Source organism: Poromitra crassiceps, assembly GCF_964638095.1.
Source record: "Poromitra crassiceps genome assembly, chromosome: 3".
Lineage (NCBI taxonomy): Eukaryota > Metazoa > Chordata > Actinopteri > Beryciformes > Melamphaidae > Poromitra > Poromitra crassiceps.
The window spans coordinates 66836418-66859143 of record NC_139625.1 but is presented as its reverse complement, the minus strand read 5'-3'; the positions used below and the strand labels follow the sequence as shown (position 1 = coordinate 66859143).

The 22726-nt window shown below is 43.0% G+C and overlaps 1 protein-coding gene across 1 annotated transcript in view; it reads left to right on the top strand.

The window, feature by feature from the left end:
• tpo (thyroid peroxidase) overlaps positions 1-22726 on the top strand; it is a gene marked incomplete at both ends in the record, with an annotated part of 34651 nt that extends 11925 nt beyond the window's left edge. The window contains 5 exons of the mRNA XM_083633122.1: positions 7435-7693; positions 10909-11079; positions 11577-11814; positions 13203-13436; positions 22558-22726. Coding sequence (XP_083489248.1) covers positions 7435-7693; positions 10909-11079; positions 11577-11814; positions 13203-13436; positions 22558-22726 — 1071 coding nt within the window. The remainder of the gene's footprint in view (positions 1-7434; positions 7694-10908; positions 11080-11576; positions 11815-13202; positions 13437-22557) is intronic.

Sequence of the window (22726 nt, the reverse complement as noted above, 5' to 3'; positions counted from 1 at the left end):
CAACGCTTCCCCGCCATTGACGTCTCTGGGTGGCAATAAGTGTTTTCACCGTCATGTTATAGATGGCTCTCTTACTCACCTTGTGAAATAGTACAGCACGTCTAAAGGTGTACAGGAACGACCACGATTGTATAACAAAACCAGGAAGCAGAAAAAAGCAACAATCTCCCGTCAGAAAAGGTCCATAACACAGCTCCATGGCACTGATCAAAGCGTGGTCCGGCAGCTTTTATCGATACGGGCTCAGACGTCATTATAGCGTGGGGGAGGCAGCCTGTAGATTGCTCCTGACATACAGTAGGTTACACAGACAACCAGTCGCCCCCCCGCACTAGAAGAACGTGCGACCCGGCTCCCCTCTCTCATAGCGGGATGAATCTTTCTCACACCGGTGTTACGGTAAAAGCTGTGCCCACGGGCGAGTTTGACCGGCAGGGGAAACCAAATCATTATGGGGTTCATAGTTAAGTGTAACACCGCCAGTATCTGCCATCAAAGGCATTTATTCAGTTCAGGAGCCGTGAAGATGACTTAATTTACAAAAATGCATTTTCCTCCGCTTTCTGGTCAGAGACTGGTGTTTTTGGTGAAAACGTTCTACATTCAGGTGTCGATTACTAAAGAACAGATGAAGGTAGAATGAAAAAAAAATCCCTATGAAAGTAGAGACTCTCTTCTTTCTTTTGGGATATTCAGTCTTTATGTACTCATAGAAGAAAATATTCTGTGGGTCTTGGAAAATTAATGAAAGTGATCAAAAACCCTGGCAGTGGCTAGTGACTTTTTCTCTAAACCTCTGGTGGGGAATGAGTTAATGCTAGGTACCTTATTTTATTTTTTATTTTATTTTTTATATTTTATTTGGTTTTAACAACGTACAAACAAAGCAAAACGAACAAGCTCAGACACAGGAAAGGAAAACAAAGAAAAGCATACATATAATATTGATAATTATAATATGGTGCTACCCCCATATAAGGGTGCTTACGTGCTTATAAAAGATGCCGTACATGGGGTCCCATACAAGGGGCCCAAGACAAACCAGCCAAGCAAGTCACCCACCGCCCCTAACCTCGTCAAGGTAGGTCAGAAACGGGTCCCAAATAGTTTGAAACTTTCCAAGCGAGATGGTTCTCAAGGATCTGAGCCTCTCCATCCTTATAACAGAGATCATGTCCATCAACCACAGTTGGAAAGAAGGTGAAGAGGGGGACTTCCATTCTTTCAGAATAAGTTTTTTGGCGACAGTGGTCCCCAGTGTCAGAGACTGTTGCACAATTTCCCCTTCCGGTCCAGAGAGGTCTCCGAGCAGCCGTGCTCGGATAAAATAAAAATATAATAAATAAATAAAATAACCGTTCAGCCGGGTTATTTTGTAGGCCTTAGAATACCAGTCAAATATTTTGGCCCAGAATCCCGTCAGTGAAGGGCAGAACCAGAAGGAAAATAAAGGATAACTATAACTTAACACACAGTGGTGAGACAGAGGGGAAGAACTTGTGCAACTTATGCTTAGAATAGTGAAGACGATGAGCAACTTTAAATTGAATCAGCTGGTGTCTACTATTAACTGAGCAGAGTTGTATCACAGACAAACTACTTTCCCATATAATGTCAGATAATTCAATACCAAGTTGAGGTTCCCCCTGCCACACTTCTCTAATCCTCTCCGTGGAGGCCATGATGCAGTAACCACAGGTACCTTATTAATGTAGTGATGCTAAACCAGGGTTCTTGCTTGTTGCCATGTAGAGTAGCCTCCACTTTTCCATATTCTGCACTATGCCCAAAAAGTGACAAGTCTTTCTATTTAGCCCTCTGCATGATCAAAAAGTCACATCTGAATATTTTAAAGCAGCTTTCTGAGAAAACCCGACCTTGATCCTGCCTACCCAAAAACTACAGACCAAAGCTTCCTTTTATATCTAACATTTTTGAAAAAATTTAATAAAATGTGTGAAAGGTAAAACATAAATTAACGGTAACAGTTTACAATACTGGTGCACACATGTGCATGAATGGATGGTTAACTCATGATGAATTAAGCCATTAATTGATGCTTACCACCAGGGGCGGTTCTAGGCCTTTTTTGGGTGGGCTTTAGCCCACCCAAAAAACATGGCAGTGCCCCGCCAGCAGGCCCCGCCGGGATCAGGGGATGGCAAAGTCAGGACAGTGAGTCACTCACTCACTCACTCACTCACTCACTCAGTTAGTCACTCACTCATGGACGTTTAGTGAGTTTAGGAAATAGGGGCCATAGCTAGGGATAGGAAGGCGTTAGAGAGTCGGGATACAAGGACTGGGTAGGGGGAGTGACCTGGGGGAGTGACTACGGGGATGTGGGTGGTGGGGGCGTGGTGCCATAAAGCTGAATGGCCACACCATTGTGCTGTAAGCTTAAAGGTTTGCACTTGTTGTGATTGGCCATGGCCATTACCACACCCCCTTTTGGCTAGTGATCATGGGACGTCAATCAGTTCTTCCTTGGCCATGTGATGTCACAGTGTTTATATCAAACAGCCTCGCTGCACTCAGACACAGAGCTGAGCGCACACTGTTTGCTTGTTTATTGCACCATATTCAACACTGCACTTCCTCGGGGCCACAGCAACACACCCGCCAAGTGTGAAGTCGATTGGACAAACTTTTTTAATACAATGTTCTATGGCTTCATTGGCCATGGACGAGACTTGTTGGCAAAACAAAATCATTGCTGATTTTGTTATTTTCATAGGATTTGTTGACGGTAAGCAATGCATTAAAATACACGAGCCTTAGCTGAAGCACGCAGTTTGTGCTTGCAGTTGGCGATGGGGGTGGGGGCTATTTGTTTGTGCAGGGCTGTTTTGGAGGACGTTTTTCACCACCAGTTGCAGTTGCATCACAACTTGACTTATATAAATATATTAGTCAGTGAATAAGACAACATTTCTGAGCTCTTACTGTAGCTCATGCAAATGAGGGCCAGAAAATGTGCATATTGCCTTAACAGTGCAAGCTTAGTGGACCTCAGTGTCTTGCTCAATAACATGTCAGTAAGGCAGATTTTTACTATCACAGAGTCTTGAACTCTGGCCTCTACCCAATACACTCCTGTCTCAGCTGATATGTTGTGGCTTATTTTGAGATTTTGCTGAGTTCTGCTGCCAGGTTATTGGCAAATGCTAAGCACACATCACATTGAGAATTCGATACAGCTCTGAGCACATACAGAGCCAGGCATTACTTCTCCCAGACCAGTACTCAAAACAGTCCTCACAAAGAGACAATAGTTAAGCACAGAGAATTCACTTATGCTTGTTCCTCAAGTAACCTGATTTGGGGGTGACGCATGAAAATGTCAATGACAAGGTTAGAACAATGCAGATAAGCTGATACTCAAAGTATGAGAAATCTAGTTAAGATGTCTGGAATAGTCCCATATTAAATAGATTATATGGAAACATTTTACTGCTTTCGTTTTTGGGTTTTGCCACGATGGAAATAGGTTTGACGACTTTATTGTGATATCCTGACAAATTATTTGATACTGTATGCTTGTCAGTGTATTTTATGATTTGTCGACTAAATTCAATCAATCAGTCAATCAATCATCTGCATAAACTTAGAGTCTCATAGCATTATGGGTACATTTTGATGTCAACAAAAAGACCTGGTGGCAAGCAGCATTTACTGTTACTTTTAGGATACTATTGGGACCATCATGTCCTTCCTGTGTATTAGAAGTAACCTCTTCAGTTATGGAGGGGCTAGCTGGCAGCTGAACCATTTTTCTCAAACTCAAATGCAGGATATCAAAAGTGTATGTAAGCAGCTTAATTTAACACCTTAACTGGAGTAGCTATGGTAGCTGTTACACAGTTACTCCATGTTACACAGTTACTCTATGGTAGCTGTTACACAGTTACTCCATGCAAACATGGCCAATGTGACTGTTCACCTGCATTTAAATTCTACTTCCCCATGAGGAGACAGATTATCGCACCTCCAGATAGAGAGGAGACAGACTACCGCACCTCCAGATAGATTGACAGTTGAGTGACTAATCCTGAAATGCGAGCAGGATTATTTCCAATGCTACGTCTTGGAACTGAGTCAGTCCATGCTGTTTTCCTGTCTCAGCTGATATGTTGTGGCTTAGTTTGAAATTAGTTTTGGAACTGAGTCAGTCCATGCTGTTCTCCTGTCTCAGCTGATATGTTGTGGCTTAGCTTGAGATTAGTTTTGGAACTGAGTCAGTCCATGCTGTTCTTCTGTCTCAGCTGATATGTTGTGGCTTAGCTTGAGATTAGTTTTGGAACTGAGTCAGTCCATGCTGTTCTCCTGTCTCAGATGATATATTGTGGCTTAGTTTGAGATTAGTTTTGGAACTGAGTCAGTCCATGCTGTTCTCCTGTCTCAGCTGATATGTTGTGGCTTAGTTTGAGATTAATTTTGGAACTGAGTCAGTCCATGCTGTTCTTCTGTCTCAGCTGATATGTTGTGGCTTAGCTTGAGATTTTGCTGAGTTCTGCTGCCAGGTTATTGGCAAATGCTAAGCACACATCACACAGTCTGGATCAGTTGTTCCAACCTTACCAGCTGGATTGCAGCCTGAGATCATCAGGAAGTGTATTTTTCTCCCCAGGTGTACTTAACCAATTCCCCCGCCAAGCTGTCCCGGTCATTGCTCCACCCCCTCTGCCAATCTGGGGAGAGTTGTAGATAGCCTGATGAAGACCCAATAGGGTCGAAAGCTTGCCAACCTTGAGCGCAAATAAAAACGGGAGCTGCTAATCAGTGTGCGGACAATTCCTTTATTTTTTGAGAGTTGTAGATAGCACATGCTTGTAGGAGGATCACGCTTTTCCTCCCAGTTCCCCTTATCCTGGAACAGGTGCCCCGACCTACCAGAGCAGGATCAGGAGCTCACATACCCTTAATCCGGCTTCCCACCTGCAGACATGGCCAACTGTGCCTGTATGGACGCCCGACCAGATCGAAGGTAACACGGTGGCTCGAACGTGCGACCATCATGTTGGTAGGCAGGAAATCTAGCGCTGCATTACCCGGATGTGGCCCCCCACACTCTTTCTCTCTGCCATCTCTCAATCTTTCATTTGACTCTACTGACTAACCCTGTGACTCTACTGACTAACCCCGTGACTCTACTGACTAACCCCGTGACTCTACTGACTATCCCCGTGACTCTACTGACTAACCCCGTGACTCTACTGACTATCCCCGTGACTCTACTGTGCCCCGTGAGCAAAATAAGAAAAGTGTTTCAGAGCCGTTTCTCTTCTTAGACATGAGCTAAACGTGAGCTAAACGTGATCCCATTAGAGAGAGAGAGAGAGAGAGAGAGTGTGTGTGTGTGTGTGTGTGTGTGTGTGTGTGTGTGTGTGTGTGTGTGTGTGTGTGTGTGTGTGTGTGTGTGTGTGTGTGTGTGTTAAGATTCAGGTGGTGAAATGAGGCCTTTATAAATAATGATGAGGACAGATGAAATCGTCTGTGGTGAACGGTGAGGGAACAAATGTGCAATCATATTTCCAGGCTTCCGGGTATCATAGAGATATCTCAGGGGAATATCTTCCAGCTCTCTGTGTGTGCACATTCCCCAGACATGCTTGATCTTTTCAGAGGAAGATATCATGTGGCATATTAAGTTATGTTCTCGTCCCATCTCCATTCGATAAATCTTCTGGTTTCACAGCATGTTACACACAATCCTTAGATTCTAGATTTGGCATTAGTTATTAGAGTTTTTAATTGTCCATTAGTTTTTATTTTTATTTTGTTTTCAATTCAGTTAATTATTACTGTAGTTCCAAAGTGGGTTTGCTAATTTCTGTTACATTTTTGGGTAACCCTTTATTTTACAGGTAGCCTACCCTAGTTACATATGAACTATTTGTAATTACACATGAACACCAAATGTAATTACACAGTAATTACCAATAGTTATAAATGAAGTTCATATGTAGTTACATTGTAACAGACCTGTAAAATGGAGTGAGTCTGTTCAACTGTAGTTCATATGTAGTTACATTGTAACAGACCTGTAAAATGGAGTGAGTCTATTCAACTGTAGTTCATATGTAGTTACATTGTAACAGACCTGTAAAATGGAGTGAGTCTGTTCAACTGTAGTTCATATGTAGTTTCATTGTAACAGACCTGTAAAATGGAGTGAGTATGTTCAACTGTAGTTCATTATGTAATTACATGGAACGGGACCTGTAAAGTGGAGTCAATCTATTCAACTGTAGTTCATATGTAGTTACATGGTACCGTACCTGTAAAGTGGAGTGAGTCTATTCAACTGTAGGTCATATGTAGTTACATGGTACCAGGACCTGTAAAGTGGAGTGAGTCTATTCAACTGTAGTTCATATGTAGTTACATGGTACCGGACCTGTAAAGTGGAGTGAGTCTATTCAACTGTAGGTCATATGTAGTTACATGGTACCGGACCTGTAAAGTGGAGTTAGTCTATTCAACTGTAGTTCATATGTAGTTACATGGTACCGGACCTGTAAAGAAGCTTCGGGCTGGGACAGAGATTGCTAAAACCCAGTGATGGATTAGAACCACTGAACTTCTGATTGCAAAGCAAGCGGCTTTAACCACTCAGCCACGAGGGCTTTCCAAATTTCATGGTGGAGTTTGAGAGGATAACTGCATGTCAGTCAGATGTAGTTGTCACTTCATAGCTTTGTTATTATAAACAGAGACTGGTAGTTACCATGAAACTACATATGAACTACAGTTGAACAGACTCATTCCATTTTACAGGTCTGTTACAATGTAACTACATATGAACTTCATTTATAACTATTGGTAATTACTGTGTAATTACATTTGGTGTTCGTGGGTAATTACAAATAGTTCATATGTAACTAGGGTACCTGTTAAATAAAGGGTTACCCATTTTTGTTATTTATAAATGTTTAGTTTTATATAGCTTTTTATTAGTTGGAGTCTTTATTTATTTATTTATTTATTTAGACTATTTATTTATTTATTTATTCATTCATTTATTATAATGTGTGTGGGGGGGTTTGTAAGGGGCAAGATTTAAGATATAGAATAGGTGTTACAATACAAACACAACACTTTGTGAAGGCAATTGACTCATTCACATCCCAATCTCAATAAACGTAAAATGATGCCCAAATGCCTCCTCACGCTTCTTGTGTTGACAAATTTGACCAAATTGAAAAAGACTAAAACGAACGAAATTTTTGCTATATTTGATTATTTTATTTCGTTTTGTAAGTACACAATATTGTTTGTTAGTTTTCGTTTTTTAAGTCTAAATTCTATTTTTATTTCAGTAAAGTAAACCCCCCTGCAGACACACACCTACAGTAGTTTGAGTTTTGAATTTAGTTTTAGTTAACTATAGTAACATTGCTTGTGATCCCACCTCTCTTTTTTTACCCCCAGATCATAAACCTGCGAGATTATATTCCTAAAATTATTGGGAACGACTCTTTTGCTCAGTACATCGGAGCCTATTCAGGATATGATCCAACCGTGCAACCTGCAGCCTCCAACGTGTTCGCCACTGCCGCGTTGCGGTTCGGCCACGCGACCATCTCTCCAACCCTCCAGAGACTGAACGAGAGGTTCCAGGAACATGAGCGCTTCCCCTCCATGAGACTACATGACACTTTCTTCAGTCCATGGAGATTAGTCAAACAAGGTCAGTCCTCTCTCTATTGCAACTAATAGGGTGTTTCTGTGTGCACACTAAACACACTGTAAATTTTTTTAGAGGGAATGGGGGGGATCGATTTAGGTCAGCTCCAGTGTTGAAACTCTCTCTTATTCTAATTATTTGTTGGATACAATTCAAGCGACTTACATTTTTTTTATAATGTATGCCAACGTCGTGTCATAGACCTAACACGTGTTCAACAGACTGCCTGCTGTCCCAGGAGACTCATTATGAGGTACAGTACAGTAAGCCCCCTTGCAGATGGCAGAGGCTTTTCTCACTGATTTCAATAAATTTTGTATGTGCGTCCGGCTGGCCAGTTGGCCAGTTGGCCAGCCGGCAGGAAAGTATCGCGGGACTTGACGAGACTTGGTGACCGAGATCACGAATGAGGTAATTTGATCCCTGGGAGACACCAGGAAACAGCCCCGGGGGGAATATCAGTCTGGTGGTTGTTGAGGGATGAGATTATGACGATATGTGGCGAAAACGGGAATAAAACTGGCTATTTAGATGCAGGAAAGACAGGCTGCCACTTGGCCCCCACGGAGCTCTATTTTACGACTGGATTGGAGAGTATTGATCTCAAAACAACGCGTAGGAAACGCCGCGGAGATCGCTGGGTGAGTCGTCAGATCATAATTAATGTGAGGAGAGGGGTCCAGGTAAAAAAAAAACGAAATTCTCCTTTAAAGACGAGATGAAGCCAACAGAGCCCAAGTGGATCGGAGTCACGTTTCAGACTGAAAAACAAAACTTGTCTGAGATGACAGGTTGAAAGGGGGGCCATAGCAGTATGTCGATGATTTGATTTGACAATTTTGGGGACTGGATTTGTGTTTGGCCAATCCTGGCGTGTTCCGCCCCAAAATCGAGTGGGATTCAGCGTGTTGTGGCACTACGCGAGTTAGAGCCGCAGGCAGCCAGCTGCCTTTGTGTGGAGCAAAGCGGAGAGTGCAGCCTGTCGGCCTGGAATCTCCGAGGGGCGGCGGTCTGAATTCGGCCTTAACTACGTTAACTAACGTTATCCTGGAATGCGATTTTAACGAGCCAGTTACATTTCTTTGCATTCTTAGACATTACCGTTTGCTTTATTTTGTATGTTACATACAATTGGCCAAGTTAGTAGTTAGTTTATGGGCTAGAAATTCTGCCAGATTACAGACTCTAGACTAGGCGCCATTTTCTCCCTTCATTTGGAGGAGAACATTCTCCTGAAATAAAGATTGATAGCTGCCATGTCGTGATCGGTCGTGATATGATTGGTTGACATGGGGTAGAAATTTGATAGTACTATGTGACGTCAGCAAACTGTAGATTACTGTTATGAATGAAATCTTGAAAAATGAACTTTTGATGTGAAAAAGTGTGAAAAACTAAAGAAATTTGATTTTCTTTGCATACATTAATAAATAGGTGCACTGAATACCCAGGTATTTGAACTAAAATGGGGGGGAAATAATTTTTGGGTTCAGCTCGACTTTAAAGTTGCACATGGCAATGTGTTATGTAAGAATACACCTGTTTTATGAGCCTAAATCACAGAGTAGGGCTGCAAAATAGAAGAGCACCCCATTGTCACTAATTGAGACACTGTATTTGTCCTATTTACCCAAATGAAATTCTGCCTTTGGCTATGGACACTTAAGTTTGACCACATCACATGATTTCACTTTGCTCACATCACATGATTTCACTTTAACCACATCACATGATTTCACTTTACCCACATCATATGATTTCACTTTGCCCACATCATATGATTTCACTTTGCCCACATCACATGATTTCACTTTACCCACATCATATGATTTCACTTTGCCCACATCACATGATTCCACTTTGACCACATCACATGATTTCACTTTAACCACATCACATGATTTCACTTTGCCCACATCACATGATGTCACTTTGCCCACATCACATGATTTCACTTTGCTCACATCACATGATTTCACTTTAACCACATCACATGATTTCACTTTAACCACATCACATGATTTCACTTTAACCACATCACATGATTTCACTTTACCCACATCACGTTTTCACTTTGCCCACATCACACGATTCCACTTTGACCACATCACATGATTTCACTTTAACTACATCACATGATTTCACTTTGCCCACATCACATGATTTCACTTTACCCACATCACATGATTTCACTTCGCCCACATCACATGATTTCACTTTGCCCACATCACATGATTCCACTTTGCCCACATCACATGATTTCACTTTGCCCACATCACATGATTCTACTTTGCCCACATCACATGATTTCACTTCGCCCACATCACATGATTTCACTTTGCCCACATCACATGATTTCACTTTGACCACATCACATGATTTCACTTTGACCACATCACATGATTTCTGCGTTTGGAAGTTCAAATTTGTCAAACCTCTTGCTGCCATTTGGAGCCATTACATTGTAAATTACCTAGTGCAGCTTTAAGAGGATGTTAGTATGACATAGTGCAGGGGTCTTCAATTACTTTTCACCAAGGGCCACATTTTGCTGCTTCTCGCATCATATGAGTTATACAAATCTAAATCACATACAATACAATTGTATTGTATGATTTTGTTTACCATCTGAAAACACTAATTCTGCCTGTGTTGTTCATACTTGGTGCTTGTCTACAAACTGTATGATAGTGCTGCCATCGTTAGGTGAACAGAAAAAATGCAAATTGAACTTGCCTGATTAACCAATACTGTGTGGAGGGCAAGATATAGTGTATTTTGAGAGACAAGCCGAGGGCCACTTAAGATCGGTCAAAGGGCCACATCTGGTCCCCGGGCCGGACTTTGGACATGCCTGGTTTAAGAGGATGTTAAATGGACGTTGTTTTATATGTTGAGTATGACATAGTGTTTTAGTAAGGCTGCTCTTTGCTTTAAGAGGATGTTAAATGGACATTGTTTTATACTGTATGTTGAGTATGACAGTGTTTCAGTAAGGCTGCTCTTTGCTTTAAAAGGATGTTAAATGGACGTTGTTGTATGTTGAGTATGACAGTGTTTCAGTAAGGCTGCTCTTTGCTTTAAGAGGATGTTAAATGGACGTTGTTGTATATGTTGAGTATGACATAGTGTTTTAATAAGGCTGCTCTTTGCTTTAAGAGGATGTTAAATAGACGTTTTACATGTTGTGTTTTAATGAGGCTACTCTTTGTGTTTAGGTGGACTGGAACCAATCATCAGAGGTCTAATAGGAACTGCAGCAATCACCGTGAGCACAGACAAGCTGATGTCAGAGGAGATAACAGAGCGGCTGGTCGTCCTCAACATCCCACGGGACATGGACCTGGCCGCACTCAACCTGCAGCGGGGACGAGACCACGCCCTCCCTGGTTAGACCCAGGCTTAGCTTCATTACAACACATCTGGGCCTGTCGGTGCAGAGGGATTCTCAGCAATGCTCTGATGGGCCAGCCCAGGCTCCAAACAATTGTGAAATAGCCACAGCTCAAAAAACTTTTTAGTTTCACAAAAATGGCTTTAAAATTGTTAGAAGGTAACGTTTGGTCTTTTAACGTAACAACAGTCTGATATTGAAATAGCTTGTAACTTCCTCATCTTTCAAGCGAGAGAAGCGGGGTCGCCCCCGACGTGTTCCATTCTTAACGATAACCCAAACCATAATCCTAACCTTAACCAAGTTGTTTTACTTGCCTAAGCATTACCAAGTTGTTTTAGTTGCCCAAACATACCCAAAGTTGTTTTAGTTGCCTAAACATAACCAAAGTTTATGTTAACCGACATTTGTTTTTAAATAGCTATCATCACTTCAGAATGCAAATGCTAAAGTGTACTGTTTTCTTTTCATGCATTTGAAATTCTGTTCCAGGGTACAATGATTGGAGGGAATTCTGCGGTCTCAAGCGGATAAGGACCCAGGCAGAGTTCGTGGAAGTGGTGGGAGACAGAAGGGTCGTTGAGAAAATTCTGAACATGTACAAACATCCTGACAACATCGACGTGTGGCTTGGAGGACTTGTTGAAGACATGCTGCCCGGCGCAAGAACTGGCCCCCTGTTCTCTTGCCTGATTGGAAAGCAGATGAAAGCGCTTCGTGAGGGTGACAGGTACATTTTTGTTTATTTAAAGGGATAGTTCAAATTTTTTGATGTGGGGTTGTATGAGGTACTTGCAGACAGTCCGTGTACTACAGTGCATGCAGTAGAATGCAGCCGGTGCCATCCCAGTTTGGAGAATGGAGACCGGCCGCGTCAGGCAAGTAGAGCTGTCCGCTGAGTGTGAGACAATTCGCAAGAATTCGCAATAGCTGTGACCACATATGCAAATCCTCACTGCCCCCCTTTTAGCCACACCTTCACACATACGCACGACCTCCATGCCAAATATCAGCCTCCTAGGGTGAAAACTGTGGCCGCTAAAGGGTGGTGAACTTTTTGTGGACCAACCGACCGACCAACCGACCGACCAACTGACCGAGTGACTTATAGAGCTGCAGCTAAAAAAGATTTTTTTTACCATACTGGTAACCGGGCATAATCCAAGTCTCCACAAGCCCTGAGATGTCAAGGCTGAGATGTCAGAGGCCGCGCAGCAGGCGAGCCTAGGAATCGAGCACGTATAGTGTGCGAGATGCCTAGTTTAGTCAAATGCTTATAAAAAATAGTTTGTTATAACAAAATTAATAAATAAATAAATTGGTGGAAAAGACTAAAGACACACCTTTTCAGGCTCCATCTGGGCCCTTCTTGATCTAACTTCTTTCTCTCTCTTTCTAAAAAAAAAAAAACCTAAACTAAACTTGTACCACTGTTCCTTCAGAGGTTGTAGTTGTCATAGACTGTGTTGCATAGTTGATTGCTCTATTGCTGACAAAAATGTGTTAATGTAAGTCGCTTTGGATAAAAGCGTCTGCCAAATGACGTAATGTAATGTAATGTAATGTAATGTAATGTATAACCAAACGATTCCGCTTTAGAATCAGGAGAGACCATATAACATTTCACTTGGACAAAAAGTTGGTCTGAGTGAAACGTTATATGGTCTCTCCTGATTCTAAATATAGCTCAATCGCTTGGTTTGATCAAATAAAACTATTTTTATAAGCATGTCTGTCTATTGAAAAATGAATGGCGCAAAAATCCCTTGGTGCATAGGCCCAACCTGGAAGGGGGCGTGACTTTGCCACTCTGTCCATCTTATGTAATGAGTAATGTGTGGGGGTAGGGGTTTAATGATGGTGGAGTGATGTGTAAGCCACATTCCATTTGCACTCATAATTTCCCAGTTCATAGACGGGAACCATCCATGAACCATTTTAGATTTAAAGCATAAAATATTTTCATTGAACTATGAAGCTTTTGCAAAAAAAGTTTTTATTTTTATTTTCCTGAAAACTTTTCGCGGACCCTCTGGCAAAGTGCCACGGACCCCTGGGGGTCCCCGGACCCCCATTTGCACTAGAGTCATGGATAGATCATCCCTTTCTGTCTTTCAGGTTTTGGTGGGAGAGCCCAGATGTGTTCACCCAGCAACAGAGGGAGGAACTATTAAAGGCTTCTTTATCTCGGATCATCTGTGACAACACCGACGTCAACAGAGTCCCTCGCGATGCCTTCACCTTCGCATCCTTCCACAAACAGCCTTCTGCTTACCTGTCCTGTCATCACATACCATCCATGAGTCTGGAAGCTTGGAGAGAGGAGAAGAGCAGAGGTGGGCCTGATGTGTTGTAAGACCTTGTAACAATGCACGTAATGCATGTAATAACTTGACAAAATGTAATACATTCACTAAATCTTTTGTCCATTTATGTACAGCATTATGTAATAAACAGCCTGGAAGCAATATGTAAATACATTTCTCCGTATTTTGTAATAAATTATTACATATTGCGGTGGTTATTACAAAATAGGGGAGTTGCACTTTTTTTTATGGAAATGTAATATAGTGCATTATGTAGTACCCAACCAAAATGGACGTCATTCATAAAAATCATTATAACATCATAACAACAATGTTTATTTCATGCATTCTAGCATGAATCATACTGACTCAAAATTCCTTTTAAAAATATACTATATAAGTTCAGTAGATTAGTAGTCATACCTTTCATTGGTCAAAACTGCATTAAGTGTCACTGTATTCCTGAGCTTAATAGAAACTGTACTTGAGGGTTCATAGAGACAAAGAAAGTGCACGACACTGAGTACATATTGCAGGCTGTTCAGGCTATTACCAAATGCGGCAGATTGTTAAAAAAAATTGTTATTACATCATGACGTGAAAATGTATTGCATTCTGTTGTGTATTACATGATATTATTACATTATGTCCACATCCAGGTTTAAAGCTGTTTTTTTTTTGTTAATAAGGGTTAAATAGCTCTATATAGATATATAGACCGCTGCCATGTTGGTGGGGGGAAAAGGCTATGGGATTTTATAATGCGGAATTGCTGCCAATGTTAGGGCTCTAATGTTTTGGTGGAAAGGGACTCCTAGCAGTTTAACTCTGTGGGCCCCACTATGGCTGAAAATGGAGGCCAGTTCTATTACCAACTCTTCTCTGCCAGCCATATTATATTCTAAGTTAGAGAGGCCGGGGACTTTAAGGGATTTGGGTTTTGTTGTGAGAAACTCCCTCAGAATTCTAAACCAAGTTAGGAAAGCCTTGAGTCTACCAGGGGCCAGTTGCACCAACTGGTCTTAACTATGCCTGGTCGTAACTCCTACGTCGGTCTTAGTTAAGACCAGTCTTTAGAGTGGATTTACGCCTGTTGCACCAACAGGGCTTACGTCTTAAAACGATTAAAAAAACGATTTTTCAGACGGCAGCCTAAAACGATTTTCAGACGGCAGCCTGTCTTTATTGTCACACAACACACTACAACACATGCACGGAGGGCCACAACACACACATGCTGACGGTGGCCGGTGAAATTTGTCCTCTGCATTTAACCCATCCTGGCTTTGTCCTTTCCTCCTGGGGCAGGCCAGGAGCAGTGGTCGCTTTCTTGTACAGCGCCCGGGGACCGACTTCGGATGTTGTCGTCACTGGTCGGATGACGATGACGATCTGATCTTCTGCATGTTTTTGGTGGGGGGGGGGGGGGGGGGGGGTTATATACGGAGCAAACTCCACACAGACAGAAAGGCCCTTACGACGAGATACCCCACCTGGGCAGTAGGCACTGAAGATATGGGGGGGAACACAACCACAGCGCCCACAGTGTCCCAGGCGAGAATCGAACTCAGGACCTTCTGACTGCGAGGCGACAGCTCTACCACTGAGCCACCGTGCCCCGTCTTGATTTCATTGTTCAGCCATTATGTGATCGTGACACCACTTGTATTGATTTCATTGTTCAGCTGTATGTGATCGTATTTGTTAGGCTGTGAGACTGGAGAGTTTACACGCAAGCACCTGATGGCCAAGAAACTGGGGTTTTGATAACTGGAAACGCTGTGGCACTTGATAAGCTGAATCTGCAAGGTTCAAAGCTGGGAACTGTTGCAGAAGATTGCCCTGAGATGAATCAATGAGCGTCAACGGTAAACCCGCGGCGGTCGTATTTATAGTTCACGAGGAGATGATGTCACTCTACAAAATGACATCAGAAATATGACATCATCACTGTAGGCATCATCACTGAGGCACCATCTGAGAGATGACATCATCACTGCAGTGGGATATGACATCACTAGTAGTGTCCTGGCCACCAAGCAGAGCCTTCTAGAACTGTATGACATCCTCAATGATTAATGACATAACCTCGGCGTTAAGTGACATAATCGTGCATTCCTTTATAACTGGGAACTGGTAATCTTACGGTTCAAAGTTCATGAGCTGGGACGGTGACGTCACTAGAGCTGGTATTTCCCATTCCAAACTTGTAGGAGCCTCAGCAGCCCCGACCTCAAAAATCCAAGATGGCTGCTCCGCGCAACAACAGTAGTTATAATCGTATACATGCTATTTAGCACTTCTGTCTTGTTTGTGTCTCATTAACACACAGCACGGCCTACTTCTATCTGTGTGGACATGAGGCTGCGGTGTTTGTATGTGCAAAATGCCACGAAATGCCTTGTTATCAACTGTTATTGCTAACAATGGCTAGCCTGGCTAGCGAGTGGATCTGACCAGTGAACAGTGAACTTCCCAGCTCAACTTTTCTGCAAATGGAACGCTAACCAAATGGACATGACGTCATAGCCTCGTCATTAGCCTCCACATCCCAGTTCTTTTGCGATAAAGGAACGCAGCATGAGTCATGTAGTGATGTAATGACGAAGTCGTCGACAATTGGCATCATCACGGAGGGAACATCCGAAATATGACATCATCACTGTCGACCTCGTAGTAGGGATTATGACATCATCTAACAGTATTGATTTCAATGTTCAGCTGTATGTGATCATGCCATGACTTGCATTGATTTCATTGTTCAGCTGTGATCATGACATGAATTGCATTGATTTCATTGTTTAGCTGTATGTGATTGTGACACGACTTGCATTCTTGAATTCCAGAGTTACAGCTGTGTGGCCCTCCAACAAAGATCGAGAATGGGGATTACCTGTTGTCCTCTACGCCTGACGAGCTGGTTGCTCACTACTCCTGTTACTATGGCTTCAGCTTGGCACCGCAGGGTGCCGGAGCAATTGCTTGCAAGGGGACTAGATGGACTGGTCAACCCCCACAGTGTATCAAAAGTAGGTGAAGCTTTTTCTAAATAGATTTGTGATCTGAATCGTATTCATTTTGGGTGACCTCATCACAGTGTTTCCTTGTGGGTGCTTGACATGAAAATGCTTAAGAACCTCTCTGATCTCTAAACCATATAGCAAATACAAAACGGACCAGAATTAGTCTGTTCAAGTAATCAGTACATACTGTAGTTAAATTTACATTTAATAGAGAGCCGGAGGAACATGGATGCTAACACTTCCGGGTTCTTCACTGTTTCCGCCTATGGGATTTTTGAATGGGTTTTTGGCACGATGCTTCAAATGAGGTCTGTGGTTAACGCAAGCTTATTCAAACGCGAACCAGTGTTCAGCAGGATAATCGTCAGACATGAGGACTTCCGCGTTCCGACTACAAAAATACGTCATCCCTGCGGTACTCTATTGGCCCATTTCCACCACTGGTATCAACGCGGCCCCGCCCAGCTCGTCCCGCTTTTTTGTCTCATTCCACCAATCAAAAACGTGGACAGCCCGGGTTGAGTCGGGGTTGAGTCGTGCTAGTTTTGGTCCCTGCTTTGTTGAGGTTCCAGCGCTGTGAACCCGGTACCATACCGTGACGTGAAAACACTGCAGATGACTGATTGGTCAGGCAGAATCGTGTTTACTGTATCTACTGTCAATACTGGGTAGCAGTTTATTGGGGCTTACCCTCTCTTCTGTTATTTCCATCAGTCTTTTGTGTTGCTCTGGTGAAATAAAATCGATCTCCTTGCTCAGCTTTAACATGACGGTGGTTTTCAATTGTTTTGAGAGAGAAAAAGCTCCTCGGGAAGCCCTTTGAGTTGTGTGTAACGTCAGCTCCGCTAGGCCGGAGGCGCGGGTTGAGCGAAGCCGCGGTCTTGCCTGGTGAGTTGCCACCGGGGAAGTGGCTTCACTTCTCCCCGTAGCGCGACTCCCGTCCCCCGCGCAGCGCATGCATGTGAGTTTGAGTAACAACAAAGTGATATCCATTCTATTCTCCTGGCCGATTGTCACATTTGCCCATGTACACTGTAGTGTAGGTCATTTAGAGGCACCAGTATTCCAGTTGAAAAGTTCCGTGTATGGATTTAATTTTAACGTTATACGTTATAGCCTACTTAGGGCCTGTGTCCACCTAGCGTCTTTTTCCGACTGTTAAACGCTGGGAGTGCGCTGGGGAGCGCTGATCCCAGCGCACAATATACAAGGAAGCAGTCTGAAACTACGTTAGTTCAGTGCGGTAGTAGCTTGATACTGTAGCTGACAGCTAGCAAGCTAACAACACAGGTAGGCTACGCTATTAAAAGGGGGGCACGGTGGCTCAGTGGTAGAGCTGTCGCCTCACAGTCAGAAGGTCCTGAGTTCGATTCTCACCTGGGACACTGTGGGCGCTGTGGTTGTGTTCCCCCCCATATCTTCAGTGCCTACTGCCCAGGTGGGGTATCTCGTCATAAGGGCCTTTCTGGTTGTGCAGAGTTTGCATGTTCTCCCCGTGCTCCCCCAGGGGGTTCCTCCGTATATAACCCCCCCACTAAAAACATGCAGAAGATCAGATCGTCATCGTCATCCGACCAGTGACGACAACATCCGAAGTTGGTCCCTGGGCACTGTACGAGAAAGCGACCACTGCTCCTGGCCTGCCCCCCGGAGGAAAGGACATGCCTGGATGGGTTAAATGCAGAGGACACTTTTCATCGGCCACCGTCAGCATGAGTGTGTTGTGGCCGCATGCATGTGTTGTGGTGTTTGTGTGACAATAAAAGACGGGGCTTGTCCCGTTACGAGAGTTTTTTAAAACAAGAGTTTTAAAAGCAGTAAGCACAACACTCACCAGAAATATTAAGTGTCTAGCCAATCTGCTCCCACAATTGAGCCTTTCTGTCTCTGTTGCGATAGTTTCTCCATATGATTAGTTGCCAGAAAAGGAGCACCCGACACCAGCGTCTTTCTGAAAAGTTAAATTATTCTCAGCTGGGAGCGCTGGGAGCCGGCGCACAAAAACGGCGGAGCGCTCTGAAAATAGACGGTGGGTGCAGCGCACTTTCTCTAGACGTCCATGTGCGCTCGCATACGCTCTCCCCCCATTGGAAACAACTGAAAAAAGACGCTGGCCCTGACGAAAAGACGCTAGGTGGACACAGGCCCTTAGGCTATGGGCGGAGGGCAGATATGCGACACGGGCCGGGATCGTTTCCGCATCCCCGCCGAGAATTGCATCCCCAACATATTTCGGGGCTGTTTTAACTTAGAAATCAGGGAGGTCAAGTCTACCAGACAATTATATCACGTTTAAACAGTAAAATTTCTGTATAAATCATTACAATATGCTCCCGTGAGGTGGGGATGCTGCCGGCGCTGGGGTGCAAAACTCGGCATAACACCTGGACAGCGGACTGCAATCTTCCCTGCTTTAAAGCACGCGCAAACAGGTGCGCAAGCGCTAATAGGGGATATCGCCTGTCGGAAGATAGGGCCCAGAGTCTGGTGGTTGGGGAGACATGCAAGAATGCATTCTTATTATTAAAAATGGATTAATAGTAATAATACTGATTATAAAACAAATGTTTAGCCGTTATCCACACACTTTAAATCTAAGTAAAAGCTGGTGAGCGAAGTGTGCTGTATAAAGACGTGTGGTGGTCTGCAAAAACCCTTCGCATGGTGGAAATTTGACATTTAATTTTGTTTACACTTACATAAATTAGAAACTCTCCCCTATATATAACCTTTTGAATGACTGCGATAGCTCTATCAGATTAAAAGTTATACATATTTTAATCTGTTATGTGTCTACTGTAAAGGTAAATGTGAGAAAAATACATTGTGTTTTTAAAAGAAGAGAATGTTGTAGCAGACCTTAGTTTATGTGTTAGAGAATTCCTAAGTGTATGTATGACATACTCTTTCACTATTGTACCTACTACTGTAACTCTCCCTTTGTTTTTTCAGGCGATCATGACCATCATCACTAAGCTGTTGGCAATGCAGCAGATCCAGAAATGCTTCAGATAACCCCACCTTTGTTTATCTTTCATTGTTTTGCTGGTGAAGAGTTGTGTGCTTTGAAATATGAAAAACACACAATGTGTGGACCAAACCAGCTCAGCAGGCACAGTAGAATATCAAAAATTGAAGAAAGGAGCTGTTAGGAATTTAAATGACAAAATTTAATTGGAAGTAATTGTACCTGTGTACTACAAAGAGTTTAACAAAACAGAGTACATCTTCATGAAGGTGATACGGGCAAGATAAATACCGCAACGCGTTTCAGCCTGACGAAAACCCAACGGTTGAAACGCGTTGCGGTATTTATCTTGCCCGTATCACCTTCATGAAGATGTACTCTGTTTTGTTAAACTCTTTGTAGTACACAGGTACAATTACTTCCAATTACTTAAATTTTGTCATTTAAATTCCTAACAGCTCCTTTCTTCAATTTTTGATGTGCTTTGAAATATTGAATGAATTTACTACTTTTTTTATTTTGATTTATTGAATGGCAAAATGCCAGTTTTAGTCTGTAACTAGTTTTGCATTCAGTATTTTTTCTCTATTATTAGATTTTTAATCGTTTGAAAAGTATCAGTAAGTTGAAGTAAGATGAATTATGATCAATAAAAATGTATACAAACTGGACCGTAAATCAAAGCACTGTTTTACTGTAGTTATGTTTCGTCTGTTTCACAATTTCCATGATCTGGTTTTCATATATTCCCCCCCCTCCCTCCCCGATTTTTTTTTATCCCATTTTTATCCCCCATTAGTGCTAATTTAAATTTATTTATCCTGGTTGCTGCTCCACCCTCTGCCGATCTGGGGAAAGCCGAAACTGGCTCCATGCTTCCTCCGAGACATGGGCAGTAGCCAGCCGCTTCTTTTCACCTGACAGGTGAAGCTTCGCCGGTAGGACATAGCACGTGGGAGGATCACGCTATTCCAACGAGTTCCCCTCCCTCCGAACAGGTGCCCCTAATGACCAGAGGAGGCACCACATCAGCAATCAGGATATTGCATGTTTTGGTGTGGGGTTCCTATATGAAGGAAACCCCCAGAGGGCACGGGGAGAACATGCAAACTCCACACAGAAAGGGCCTTTCTGGTTTTCATAATTTAATTAAATATGCTGCAGTTAAAAAATATATAAAATCTAAAATATAAATTCTACTGATTCTCGAGACCTGCAAACATTGGATTCAATTCATCATTCAGATCATTCACATTTAGGTTGAGTCAATTTAGTATTATCATTCAACATTGTTATAATAGCACAGATTTGGGAGCATGCATATTATCAAGTCACTTCCACCTCCTCTCTGACGCAAAAATGATCTTTTAATGGAGGCATATTCAAATAAAGCAGACACCGGAACCAGATTGGGACAGCCCTGCACAGAAATGTTGATGAGCGTGCAAACGTCTGTGGGAAAGACCCATTTTACGCATGTGATGTTGTCATGGCAGTAGTCTGTTTGTGTGTGGGTGGTTGGGTTGGCATCAAGGAGCAAGTTTCTGTAGCCAAGATCATATGTGACAGGGACTGGTGTTTTGGGTTGTTACATGTAGGCCAATGTCAGGATCCACTTGCATCTTCATCAGAGTCCTGATGAAGACGCACCCTGCGTCGAAACAGTAGTTCAATAAAAGTTTCTATATACACTTGATCCATGTGCTACAGTATTTTTGGATTTTATACAAAGCCTCTCTTCCTCTCTTATCTCCTTCATGTCAGACCTACTTACCAACAGTCACAGATCAAGGTTTAAAGCTACAATATGAAAACATCGCAAGGGGAAGTGGGCTATAGCTCACTCAGATAAACATGTGGATCTTGTGCGATGTGCGAAGGTTGTTGGTTCAATCCCTGCTTCAGGCAATGTCTTAAGAAGTGTTCACATTATAGGCTGTAGCAGTGATGCTTCTTTATCATAGTAGTTTGAACACTAGAAATAAGCTTATGAAGGAGGCTAGTCAGTCCCTGACTCTAGCTCAGTCAGTTAAACAGCTGCTCACTGGTTCAAATCCCACCTGTCTCACTCTTTATGCTCTCTGTGTTGTTGTCAGTGTAAACACAGTGTGTAGAAATCACAAGCTGAGCTCATAGCTCAGCATGATAAGTGGTTGTGTCTCTGTTGCTACCTGATAGGCAGGCTGTTGGTTCGATTCCTGATGGAGGAGACATATTTCAGCACTGCCCTGTCTTTAACATCACCAGCTAACATAGCGCCTACTATTGGTGGAGCAGGAATCCACTCATGCCACCCGCATGTTGCCGCAAAGTCCACACTCACAGCTCTTCTCTGGGCACTTTTGTCTCTTTGCTCTGGCTGTCCCCATTCAAAACTGACTGAGGCTCGAACCCCATGACCTCAAAGCAAGCCAACTCTCTGTGCCACAAGGTCAGACTTCTTAAGACAGCTTTTCTCAGGGCTTTTCACTCTTTCCTCTCGCTGTTGCCATTCAAAACTGACTTAGGCCTGAACCCACGCTGTTTGTCTGTCTCTCTCGTCTCATGCGCTCAGATTTCACGCATTATGTGCACCTTTTTTGTGGAAAGAAACATACACAAATTATTAATCAAAGTATAGTCTTTATGCATCTTAAAAGATGTTTGGAAGGGATATTTTAACTTCAAGAGTATTTGCATTATATGACGTGAGTTTCTATTCGCCTTGCACAGAAAATACTTTTTTTTACTTTTATACTTAAAGGGATAGTTCAGTTTGTTTGAAGTGGGGTCCTATGAGGTACTCTCATACAGTCAGTGTACTGGGTAAAGCACTCTGGATGGATCGTGCACTGAGATAGGAGAACTGCACTCCAGCTGCAACAGGCACAGAGAGCTGTCTGCTGAATGTGAAGGGGGCCATGAGCAAAAACGTAAAAAAAACAAACAGAAAAAATACGTGAAATGCTTCCATACTGCTCACCTGGCGTAATGCAAGTCTCCACAAGCCCTGAGATGCCACGTTGACTTGAAAAGATGTGATTTACACCCTGTTTTACCTTCATAACCCGGAGGGTCGTTGGCACCACAGACAATCTGTCAATAAGCTATCTCTGTCCTCACACGAGTGAGTACACTCTATTACGCAAGGAGAGAATTACAGCGTCACTAAGGTGCACCTCCTGGTGCTACACCAGGAGGTGTAGCACCAGAGCCAAGAGGATCATCAAGGACGGTTTGCACCCCCACCATGCCATCTTCCAGTGGCTTCCGTCTGGCAAGCGTCTCTGCTGCCTCAAAACAAGGACTGAGCGGCTGAGGAAGAGCTTCCTCCCACAAGCCATACGGAGCCTGAACTCCAAGTAG